Here is a 12,511-nt window from a genome sequence, read left to right as displayed (position 1 = left end):
AAGAAATCAAAATATGCATAGAAACGAATGAAAATGGAAACACAACAACCCAAAACCTATGGGACTCAGTAAAAGCAGTGCTAAGGGGAAGGTTCATAGCAATACAAGCTTACCTCAAGAAATAAAAAAAAGTCAAATAAATAACCTAACTCTACATCTAAAGCAACTAGAAAAGGAAGAAATGAAGAACCCAAGGGTTTGTAGAAGGAAAGAAATCATAAAAATTAGGGCAGAAATAAATGCAAGAGAAACAAAAGAGAACATAGCAAAAATCAACAAAGCCAAAAGCTGATTCTTTGAGAAGATAAATAGACAAACCATTAGCCAGATTCATCACAAAATAAAGGGAGAAGAATCAAATCAACAAAATTAGAAGTGAAAATGGAAAAATCACAACAGACAACACAGAAATACAAAGTATCATAAGAGACTACTATTAGCAACTGTATGCCAATAAAATGGACAACTTGGAAGAAATGGACACATTCTTACAAAATTGAACCAGGAAGAAATAGAAAATCTTAACAAACCCATCACAAGCACAGAAATAGAAACCGTAATCAGAAATCCTCCAGCAAACAAAAGCCCAGGACCAGATAGCTTCACAGCTGAATTATACCAAAAATTGAGAGAAAAGCTAACACCTATCCTACTCAAACTCTTCCAGAAAATTGCAGAGGAAGGTAAACTGCCAAACTCATTCTATGAGGCCACCATCACCCTAATACCAAAACCAGAAAAGATGCCACAAAAAAAGAAAACTACAGGCCAATATCACTGATGAACATAGATGCAAAAATCCTTAACAAAATCCTAGCAAAAAGAATCCAACAACATATTAAAAAGATCATACATCATGACCATGTGGGCTTTATCCCAGGGATGCAAGGACTCTTTAATATCCACAAATCAATGTAATACACTACATTAACAAATTGAAAGATAAAAACCATATGATTATCTCAATAGACACAGAGAAAGCCCTTGACAAAATTCAACATCCATTTATGATAAAAAAAAAAAACCCTCCAGAAGGCAGGAACAGAAGGAACATGGCTCAACATAATAAAAGTTATATATGTTAAACCCACAGCTAACATTATCCTCAATGATGAAAAATTGAAAGCATTTCCCCTAAAGTCAGGAACAAGACAAGGGCACCCAGTCTCACCACTACTATTTAACATAGTTTTGGAAGTTTTAGCCACAGCAGTCAGAGAAGAAAAAGAAATAAAAGGAATCAAGGTTGGAAAAGAAGAAGTAAAACTCTCACTGTTTGCAGATGACATGATCCTCCAAATAGAAAACCCTAAAGACTCCACCAGAAAATTACTAGAGCTAATCAGTGAATATAGTAAAGTTTCAGGATATAAAATTAACACACAGAAATCCCTTGCATTCCTATACACTAACAATGAGAAAACAGAAAGAGAAATTAAGGAAACAATTCCATTCACCATTGCAACAAAAAGAATAAAATACTTAGGAATAAATCTACCTAAAGAAACAAAAGACCTAGATATAGAAAACTATGAAACACTGATGAAAGAAATAAAAGATGACACAAATAGATGGACAAATATACCGTGTTCATGGATCAGAAGACTCAATATAATGAAAATGAGTATACTACCCAAAGCAATCTATAGATTCAATGCAATCCCTATCGAGCTACCAATGGTATTTTTCACAGAACTAGAACAAATAATTTCACAGTTTGTATGGAAATACAAAAAAACTCAAATAGCCAAAGCAATCTTGAGAAAGAAGAATGCAACTGGAGGAATCAACCTGCCTGACTTCAGACTATACTACAAAGCTACAGTCGTCAAGACAGTATGGTACTGGCACAAAGACAGAAATATAGATCAATTGAACAAACTAGAAAGCCCAGAGATAAATCCACGCACCTATGGACACCTTATCTTTGACAAAGGAGGAAAGAATATACAATGGAGAAAAGAAAATCTCTTTAACAAGTGGTTCTAGGAAAACTGGTCAAGCACTTGTAAAAGAATGAAACTAGAACACTTTCTAACACCATACACAAAAATAAACTCAAATGGATTAAAGATCTAAACATAAGACCAGAAACTATAAAAGTCCTAGAGGAAAACATAGGCAAAACACTCTCTGACATAAATCACAGCAGGATCCTCTATGACCCACCTCCCAGAGTAATGGAAATAAAAGCAAAAATAAAACAAATGGGACCTAATTAAACTTAAAAGCTTTTGCACAACGAAGGAAACTATAAGCAAGGTGAAAAGGCAGCCTTCAGAATGGGAGAAAATAATAGCAAACAAAGCAACTGACAAAGAATTAATCTCAAAAATATACAAGCAGCTCCTGCAGCTCAATTCCAGAAAAATAAATGACCCAATCAAAAAATGGGCCAAAGGACTAAACAGACATTTCTCCAAAGAAGACATACAGATGGCTAACAAACACATGAAAAGATTCTCAACATCACTCATTATCAGAGAAATGCAAATTACACAATGAGGTACCATCTCACACCGGTCAGAATGGCTGCTATTCAAAAGTCTACAAACAATAAATGCTGGAGAGGGTGTGGAGAAAAGGGAACCCTCTTGCACTGTTGGTGGGAATGCAAACTAATATAGCCACTATGGGGAACAGTGTGGAGATTCCTTAAAAAACTAGAAGTAGAACTGCCATACAACCCAGCAATCCCACTGCTGGGCATACACACTGAGGAAACTAGAATTGAAAGAGACACGAGTACCCCAATGTTCATCACAGCACTGTATACAATAGCTAGGAATGGAAGCAACCTAGATGTCCATCAGCAGATGAATGGATAAGAAACCAGTGGTACATATACACAATGGAATATTACTCAGACATTAAAAAGAATACATTTGAATCAGTTCTAACGAGGTGGATGAAACTGGAGCCTAATATACAGAGTGAAGTAAGTTGGAAATGAAAAACACCAGTACAGTATACTAACGCAATATATGGAATTTAGAAAGATGGTAATGATGACCCTATATGCAAGACAGGAAAAGAGACACAGATGTAAAAAACAGTCTTTTGGACTCTGTGGGAGAAGGTGAGGGTGGGATGATTTGAGAGAATAGCATTGAAACATGTATATTATCATATGTGAAATAGATTGCCAGTCCAGGTTCAATGAATAAGACAGGGTGCTCAGTACTGGTGCACTGGGATGACCCTGAGGGATGGGATGGGGAGGGAGGTGGGAGGGGGGTTCAGCATGGGGAACAGATGTACACCCATGGCTGATTCATGTCAATGTATGGCAAAAACCACTACAATATTGTAAAGTAATTAGTTTCCAATTAAAATAAATAAATAAAAAATAAAAGTTCTCATCAGAAGTGTGATTATGTGGGGTGATGGATGTTAACTAGACTTATTGTGGTGATCATTTTGCAATATATACAAATAGGGAATCATTGTGATGTATATGTAAAAATACAATGCTATATATCAAATATATATACACATGCATATGTATAAAAAGTAAAATACTCAGGGATAAACTTAACCAAAAGGTGTAAGTCTTTTATGCTGAAAATTATAAAAGGTTACTGAAAGAAATTAAGGAATACACAAATAAATAGAAATCCATTCATGTCTAGAAATTGGAAAATTCAATATTGTTATGATGCCACCAAAAGCAATCCCTATTAAAATCCCAATGACATTTTGGCAGAAATTTTAAAAAATATCCATCCTAAAACTCCTATAGTATCTCAAGGGATTTTGAATAGTTACAAAAATCTTGAAGAAAAAAAAGTTGGAGACCTCATACTTCCCGATTTTGAAACTTACTACAAAGTTACAATAAACAAAACAGTGTGTTACTAGCAAATACAGACATATAGATCAATGGAATAGAATTGGGAGTCCAGAAATAAATCTTCACATATATGGTCAATGGTCACACGATTTTCAACAAGGGTGTCAGGGCCATTCAGTGGGCTAAGGGCAGTCTTGAACAAATGGCACTGGGAATACTGGATATCCACAGGCTAAAAGATGAAGTTGGATCTTTACCTTAAACCAGATACAAAAATTAATTTGAACTGGACCAAAGACTTAAATGTAAGAGATAAATCTATAAAACTCTAAGAAAAAACATAGAAGAAAGGGTTCATGACACTCGATTTGGCAAAGTTTTCTTGGAAATGATACCAAATGCACAGGCAACAAATAAAAAAAAGATAAGTTGATCTCTATCAAAATGTAAACCTGATGTGCATCAAAGGACACTATCAACACAGTAAAAAGGCACCCCACAGCATGGGGAAAATATTTGCAAGCCATATACCTGATAAGGGATTAGGATCCAAAATATATTTTTTAAAACCCCTACAACTCAACAACAACAAAAAACCAAACAATCAGATTAAAAAATGGGGAAAGGAATTAAATAGACATTTCTCCAAACATATACAAACAGCCAAAAAGCTCATTAATCCTTAGGTGTGAGATAACAGAAAACATATATATTTGGTTACATTCTTGGTTTCTAGCACGGAACTCCTAAAACCCTTTCCTAAGAGCACTAGGAGCATCTCTTATTCTAATATTTGGTTTTTCACCCCAGTGGTAAGAGCACTAGGAGTATCTTTTGTTCTAATGAGGCAACCCTGGGTGAGCTCCTAGATGGAGGCTGGTTATCAGAATGACCAAGCTAGGATCAGAAGCTTGGACTTTTTGGCTCCACTTTCTCCCTATCCTGCAGAGAGGGGAGAGAGACTGGAAATAGAGCAATAATTGATCATACCTATGTGATTAAGCCTCCATAAAAATCCCCAAAGTAGGAGTTCAAAGAGTTTCCCAGTGGGAGAACACATCCAAGTACCAGAAGGGTGATGCACCCCAGCTCTTCAGAGACAGAAGCTCTTGTACTCAGGACCCTCACAGAGCTCATCCTATGTATCTTTTTATATGGATGTTCAACTGTATCCTTTGTCATATCCTTTAATAAACCAGTAAATGTAAGTAACTGTTCTCTGGAGTTCTATAAGCCACTCTAGTTAATAAGTTGAAACCAAGGAGGGAGTCACTGGAACCTCTCATTTATATAGCCAGTTAGTCAGAAGTACAGGTGATAACCTGAACTTACAACTGGCATCTTAAGTGGAGGTGGAAGGCAGTCTTGTGGGACTGAGCCTTTAACCTATGAATTTGATGCTATCTCCAAGCAGATAGTGTCAGAATTGAGTTAAATTGTAGGACACCCACCTGGTATCACAGAGAATTGCTTCATGTGGGGAAAAACACGGAAGTATTAAAAGTGAAGTGTTCTATGTTAAAGTAAAAGAGACACACAGGAGAGGAGAATGGTAGGTTTTTCCAATATAATAGGGAAATGCAAATTAAAACCACAATGGAATATCACTTCATACTCATTAGGGTGGACTGTATTTAAAAAAAAACAAACAATGTTGCTGAGGATGAAATAGGAACCCTTGTGTACTCCTGGCAGGAATGTAAAATGATAGGATGTAAAATGACAGAATGTAAAAATAGGATGGTTCCTCAAAAAGTTAAACATAGGGGCTTCCCTGGTGGCTCAGTGGTAAAGAATCTGCCCTCCAATGCAGTAGATATGGGTTCGATCCCTGACACAGGAAGATCCCATATGCATTGGAGCAGCTAAGCCTGTGTGCCAAAACTATTGAGCCTCTGCCCTAGAGCCCGTGAGTGTTACTTGTTCAGTCATATCCAACTCTTTGCGATCCCATGGACTGTAGCCTGCCAAGCTCTTCTGTCCATGGAATTTTCCAGGCAAGGATACTGGAGTGGTTTGCCATTCCCTTCTCCAGGGGATCTTCCTGACCTAGGGATCGAACCCAGTCTCCTGCATTGCAAGCAGATTCTTTACTGTCCAAGCCACATGGACTGTAGCCCACCAAGCTCCTCTGTCCATGGGATTCTCCAGGCAAGAATACTGGAGTGGGTTGCCATGCCCTTTTCCAGGGGATCTTCCTGATCCAGGGATCGAACCCATGACTCTTATGCTTGTTGCACTGGCAGGCAGGTTCTTTACCACTAGTGCCACATGGAAAGCCCCGCCCTAGAGCCCATACTCCGCAAGAGAAGCCACTGCAATGAGAAGCCCACACACCACAACTAGAGAGTAGCCCCTGCTCCCCACAACTAGAAAAAAGGCCACACTGCAACGAAGGCCCAGCACAGCCAAAAATAAATAAATAAAATTATTTTTAAAAATTAAACATAGAACTACCACACAATTCAGCAATTCACCTTCTGCATATATATCCAAAAGAACTGAGAGCAGGGACTCAGACAGATATTTGCACACCCATGTTGATAGCAGCATTACTCACAATAGTCAAAAGGTAGAAGCAACTCAGGTGTTCAACAACGCAAGAAGGAATAAACAAAACATGGTATATACACACAATGGACTATTATTTAGCCTTAAAAAGGGAGGAAATTCTGATACATGCTACAACATAAATGAACCTTGAAGACATTATGCTGTTAAACAAACCATAACCAAATAAAAACAGTGTTATAATTTCACTTATGTGAGGTATGTCTTCAAATTCATAGAGACAGAATGGTGGTTAACAGGGGCTGGGGAGAGGGGGAGTTAGTGTTTGCTGGGTACAGAGTTTCGGTTTGTGAAAATATGAAAGTTCTGGAGATGGACAGTGATGATGGTTGCACAAAGTGACTATTCTTAATGCCACTGAATTATACACTTAAAATGGTTAAAATTATAAATTTTGTTATGCATATTTTATCACAATAAGAAAAAAGACAGCACACTAAAACTGTCTCCCAGGTTTTGTGAGAATCAAGTGAGATCTATGTAAAGAAGCTCTGTAATCTATTGGATTGGCCCCAAAGTTTGGGTTTTTCTGTAACAGCTTGTGGAAAAACTCAAACTTTTGGGCCAACCCAACATATGGCCCTTCACAAATAGTAACTCTTTTTAATCATCACCCTGTTTATCCCAACCTGATACCATTATCCACATGCTCAATCAAGCCCTGCTCACCTAGCAGCATACTGTTGGAGTTTAAGTGCTATCCAGTGATGTCCACCTTCATTTAACTAGGCCCTGGATTCCATGTGCCAAGGCAATGGTCTCCCAGATTTCTGGTTCTGAAACAGAACAACACCCCAAATTGGCAAAAGTTTTAGACAAGCCTGGTGGTTTCTATAGAAAAGAACTCAAAAGACTTCCTCCTTTTAATCAGTTTTCCCCAATGCTTAGTTTGGAAGCAGTCCTCAATCAGCAACAAGAGATCAGCATGCCACTGCCAAGAACAAATGAAATCTTCCAATTCAGCTGACTGCCCAACTCCCTGGTCTGCTACCAAGCAAAAGATCTCATAAGGCAGCCTTTGGACAGGTGAAGAATCCCAAACCTCCTTTGAAGGAACAGGATTCTGGGAAAGGAATATAGAAAATATATTCATTGAGCATGAATTAAGAAAAGTAGTTAGATAAGAAATAAAAAATGAAAATGTTAAAACCAAAAGACTGAATAGCCAGCTTTGATGGATTAGACAATTATCTGTAGAGTAGCCTCAGAGCTGAACCCTCAAGCATTCTCAGAAAGTATAAACACTGGTGCAGAATCAGTGTGATAATGCAGTAGTGCAAAACCTAGGAATGATGTTTCTTTCTGGAAAGCAAGGCAATTGGTACCCATAGCCAGATACTGACCAGGATCTGTGTCAACATTCAGGTGCTCTCTGAGGGTCCCGAGTTACCTTATGTCTGCAGGCCTCCTAGAGGATTTTCTTAACTTAGGTAATGCTACAAGGGCTATTTTGAATCTTTTTCCATGAAAAGACGTCTATCCAGAAGTTGCTACCTTTCAGAGGAGGATGTAATTCCATGACTCTCTGAGATGTTATACCTATAACAGCAACAGACAACACCTTCTGTCTTCATTTTGCTACAAACTGGAGGCAAAACAAATGTGCCTCTCTGGGAGTGAAGCAATATAAGGGAAAAGACAATCATGGACAATAGCAATGAAACGTAGGGTCATAGGTATCTAGCCTGTATCTGAACCCCCCCCCCCAAAAAAAAGAAGCTTAGGAAATATCCCTTGTACACATCTCTTCTTTTTTAACCAACAGGAGTGGTTGATGAATTGACAGAACCAACAGTCCATTCTCCACAAATGGCTGAAGGCAGAACAAGCCTTGGTGCCTCAACCTGTTCTTTAGTGGTTCATTATTATGAGCCATTGATCCACCATCACTGGGCCCTATGCTCTAAGTTCTTTCCCAAAAATGATTTCAAGTTACGCCATTAAAATTCTGAGTTATATTTGAAAGTAGTAGATACAGCACATAAACATTCATCCTCTGGAGCCAAAGCAACCCGAGTTAAAATCATACCTTAGCTGCTTGCTGTGTACCAGGGATCAAAGATACTTCAGTTTCGATGTTTTCTGATACCCTGCCTGCCAATATCCTCCGTCGCCCCGCCCCCTCACCACCAAGCACGGGGAGCCCACAGGCTACAAGAAAGCAGGCGAATTTGTTCTGCTTTTACTTCCCCATATCCTCAGCTATATTGACGCCTTGAGACTGAGCAACCCTCATTCTCTAGGATGCCTCAACTCTCTTTCTTTCTCTCAGTCCGAACGTTCACAGCTTTTGCAAAAGAATAAAACTCACGCCGCTGGGGCGGGGCCATGCGTTTCCCTTCCCTAATAGGGAGGAACTAAAGTTAAAGTGCCAGGGTTGTTTATCAAATGACTTCCCTGTTACTATGGTAAAGCCGCCGCCCCAATCATTTTTGTGGTCGACATTCACTTGCATTAGCCTAAGGAAAAAATGAATAATAAGAAATTCTATATACTAAAAGCCTTCAAATTAGCCGAGCTTTAGCTCAGAACCATTATTCTCAAGCTGGGTACGGGGAGAGGGGGCCGGGGGCGACGGCAAGTGCTCTAGTGGAAGTAATACGTACCGACTGTGACGGAATGACGCCGAGGGAGGGACCTTGCGTCCATCCGGCCCAAGCGTCTCCGTCTCAGGCGCTTCCGGCTCACCGGCCGTAGGGAAGTGTGGTCCGCGCTGGGCTGAAGCACTGTACTGAAGTGTTCTTCGGCGCACCGGAAGCCGCAGGAAAAGAGCGATGGCGGGTTTGACTGTGAGAGACCCTGCGGTGGATCGTTCTCTACGTTCCGTGTTCGGTGAGAGAAATTATGTGGAACTGTCCATCGGGGAGGGACAGAAAAAGACAGGGAGCGGCGGGGAATCCCCTCCCTGCGCCTCGGGAATCGCCATGGGAGCCATAGGTCGGGCTTACAGCTCGATCCTGTGGGGCCCCCAGCCTGAGAGACTCGTGATCAAAGTGATGCACCCCTTCCCCCAAGGTCTCTCAGCAAAAACTACCGTGTTGCAAAAAACTACCGTTCAGCTTCTATGCGTTTCTCTTTTCATGAGCTTCAATTATTAGCCAGAAGCGAGGGATCATGGCAATGTCCTGTGGTACTTCTCACCCTCTAGCCTAGAATACAGGTTGTGTGCTGAGGGTATAGAGCCTTGTGTTCACTTCCCGCCCTCTCATAAGGGCTTTCATCCTCTGCTTTTTACCGGTTACATTTTAGTTCGTGTTTATTAGTAGTGGCTACTTGGCGTCTTAAGATGGATTGTAAATGAATGAATGAATGAATGAACGAACGATTAAAACGTAGTTGAAGAAATTTTTAAGAGGGTCAAGTCTATTCTGAGTAATCTTCAGCCGAAAAAAGTTTTTGTTTTTTTTTTTTGTTTTTTTTGTTTTTTTTTTTTTTTAAGTACGCGTGGTGATTTTAAAGCATCTTTCGGAAGAAACGTGAGGAAACAGTTCCCAATATTTTTTGTTATAGTTGTTTTACAACAGAATAATTTTTAAACATCCTCTAGTACACTCATGGTCATTCTCCTTTGAGTGCATGTATATGTAAAAATAAAGACATATGCGCCAGCTTTAAAAATTATAATATTGACATTTTTAGTAGTTAATGGTAAAACTTAAACAACTTCAGATAAATACCAATGCCTAAGTATTTATTTTCACCGTAGTTAAGGAAAATCTAACACTTGTCAGTCTAGTCTGAAAACTGACACTTAAAGAATGCCTACTTCTTTTGTGTCCAGTCTCAGTGGTTTTATTTCTCTTGTAATTAAAGTCAGCAGCCAAAATTAAAATCTTATCTAAGGGACTACCAGGAAACTGGGATTGAAGGAACATTGTATTTGAACCAGTTGTTACATTGTCAGTGATATATTCAGATTCTTTGTCACTAAAGATCTAGGTTACAAAAATCAGAATTTTGATATGTTATCTATTTTCTTCCTTAGTGGGGAACATTCCTTATGAGGCTACTGAAGAACAGTTAAAGGACATCTTTTCTGAGGTTGGACCTGTTGTTAGTTTCAGGTGAGATCCCCTTTTACTACTTGGTGGAAGTTTCTTAAGAATCACCACAGATTTGGCCCTTAGTAATAATGGTAAGGTTTTTACTGGTGAATTTTCACATCCATTCTTCTTCTTTGTTAGTTTGTAACAGCTTCATTGAGATTCATATACCATAGGATTCACATTCATTTTTACTAAGATACATTGTTTTCACTTAAAAAGATGTGTAAAAAATGTTTCAATGGGACAGAGCAATGGAGTTATCTGTCTTAGGTACACCAAATTACAAGGCAGTGGTAGTGGGAGGGGCTTCCCAGGTGGCTCAGTGCTAAAGAATCCGCCTGCCAATGCAGGAGACTTGGGTTCAATCCCTGGGTTGGAAAGATCCCCTGGAGAAGAGAATAGCAACTCACTCCAGTATTCTTGTCTGGAAAATCGCATGGTGGGTTACAGTCCATGGGATCACAAAAGAGTTGGACACAACTTATCGACTAAAACAACAGTAATGGTAGTAGGAACCCTGTGTGTATGTAACATTTGCACCTGATGCTTGCTTCTGCTCTCCAGGCTGGTTTATGATAGGGAGACAGGAAAGCCAAAAGGTTATGGCTTCTGTGAATACCAAGACCAGGAGACAGCACTTAGTGCCATGAGAAACCTAAATGGGCGTGAATTTAGTGGGAGAGCGCTTCGAGTGGACAATGCTGCCAGCGAAAAGAACAAAGAAGAGCTGAAGAGTGAGTATACTTCCAAGCTGTATATAACTTGAGTTAGTAAAGATGTAACAATGAAGATTTCTCACTCACTGATATGTTTTAGTATCTGTTGAAATGGTTATCAGCCTTTTTACTTGACCCACCTAGTGCTTAGGGAAGTGTGTGTGTGTCTTTGAGAAATAAGGTAAAATTGGCTTAAGCCCTTCCATCTCCAAGGAGTTGATTTCCAATTGAAGATGAATTTCAGGCTTACCAAGCCGTAAGTCATGTTAACTGTCGTTAGTGTTTGCCACTCCTGTAATTATGTTACCAGATCTGTAACTGGTGGGGATACCAAGGCATTCTCATGGCTTTTTTCACAAGGTAATAGATCCAGAAATTCCATTTTGAAATTAGAATTTTTTCTGTTTGAACCTTTTGCTTCTGAAATGACTTGTGAAAGGAAATGGATATGCCTAGTCCCTAATTTAGGTTAACACTGTTCACCTGTATGATCTTGGTCTCAACTTTCATCAGAGAACAGAAAATACACTCTGTGACTTTACTTCACAGAAATAAAATATTTGCAAATCACTGATTTCTAGGCTCCAGAAAATTTAAAGTTATCAACAGGTTCTTACAGCAGCCTTGGAAAGTAGATAGCTGAAATGATTTAGCTCTTTATTTTACCTCCTTAACATTTTTGTATCTTCTTCCCAATCAGGCCTTGGAACTGGTGCCCCTGTCATTGAGTCACCTTATGGAGAGACCATCAGTCCTGAGGATGCCCCTGAGTCCATTAGCAAAGCAGTTGCCAGCCTTCCACCAGAGCAGATGTTTGAGCTGATGAAACAGATGAAGGTGGGAGGAGGGATTAGGTTATGATTAAATCATATTTTATTATATCAACTCTTCAAGGAGTCATTGATAAGTTAATGGAAATGATATCCTGAGCTCAAATAGTAGATGTGCCTGTTAACCAACATTTCTTACACCTTCAATATTCCACATGTACACAGTGTATTATATATTTCATACAAAGAGTTTTCTATTTTTTGTGCACAGACACACCTACACAATCTGGCTGGGTTTTTGTGGCCCATAGATATCATATGTAGATGTTAAAATGTGGCTTTTTTCCCTAAATGGTGGTATTATGGTATTTGAAATACCTCCTCCTATTCTGGCCTGCCATGCCCAAGATTTTCTGTGCTATGTAAAAATTGATAATTGCTTCTTTTTTAAAAAGTAATTAATTATCTATGGCTATGCTGGGTCTTCATTGCTGCACGGGCTTTTTCTAGTTGCAACAAGTGGGGCTAATCTAGTTGCAGTGTGCCAGCTTCTGATGTTGCAGAGCATGGGCTTTAGAGCATGCGGGCTCAGGACTCATGGCACATAGGCTTAGT

General features: G+C 39.2%; 2 protein-coding genes across 7 annotated transcripts in view; one reads left to right on the top strand and one right to left on the bottom strand.

Moving 5' to 3' along the window:
* Positions 1-8,919, bottom strand: part of SYTL4 (synaptotagmin like 4) — a 97,482-nt gene extending 88,563 nt beyond the window's left edge. For both annotated transcript variants that reach the window (XM_070783737.1, XM_070783736.1), the window contains exons 1-2: positions 8,394-8,919; positions 7,034-7,140 (exon numbers count right to left, since the gene is read on the bottom strand). The gene's annotated coding sequence lies outside the window, so the exon portion shown is untranslated. The remainder of the gene's footprint in view (positions 1-7,033; positions 7,141-8,393) is intronic.
* Positions 8,920-9,028: 109 nt separating this feature from the next.
* CSTF2 (cleavage stimulation factor subunit 2) overlaps positions 9,029-12,511 on the top strand; it is a 31,829-nt gene continuing 28,346 nt past the window's right edge. The window contains exons 1-4 of one of the 5 annotated variants that reach the window (XM_070783741.1): positions 9,029-9,196; positions 10,350-10,428; positions 10,975-11,144; positions 11,827-11,963. In XM_070783741.1, the coding sequence (XP_070639842.1) occupies positions 9,139-9,196; positions 10,350-10,428; positions 10,975-11,144; positions 11,827-11,963 (444 nt within the window). In that variant the 5' untranslated portion in view covers positions 9,029-9,138. The remainder of the gene's footprint in view (positions 9,197-10,349; positions 10,429-10,974; positions 11,145-11,826; positions 11,964-12,511) is intronic. The other 4 variants (XM_070783742.1, XR_011565178.1, XM_070783743.1 and 1 more) reach the window with 4 other exon arrangements.

The sequence above is a fragment of the Bos indicus genome, chromosome X, assembly GCF_029378745.1.
Source record: "Bos indicus isolate NIAB-ARS_2022 breed Sahiwal x Tharparkar chromosome X, NIAB-ARS_B.indTharparkar_mat_pri_1.0, whole genome shotgun sequence".
Classification (NCBI taxonomy): domain Eukaryota; kingdom Metazoa; phylum Chordata; class Mammalia; order Artiodactyla; family Bovidae; genus Bos; species Bos indicus.
The sequence above is the reverse complement of the archived record's forward strand: the minus strand, read 5'-3'. Positions and strand labels throughout refer to the sequence as shown.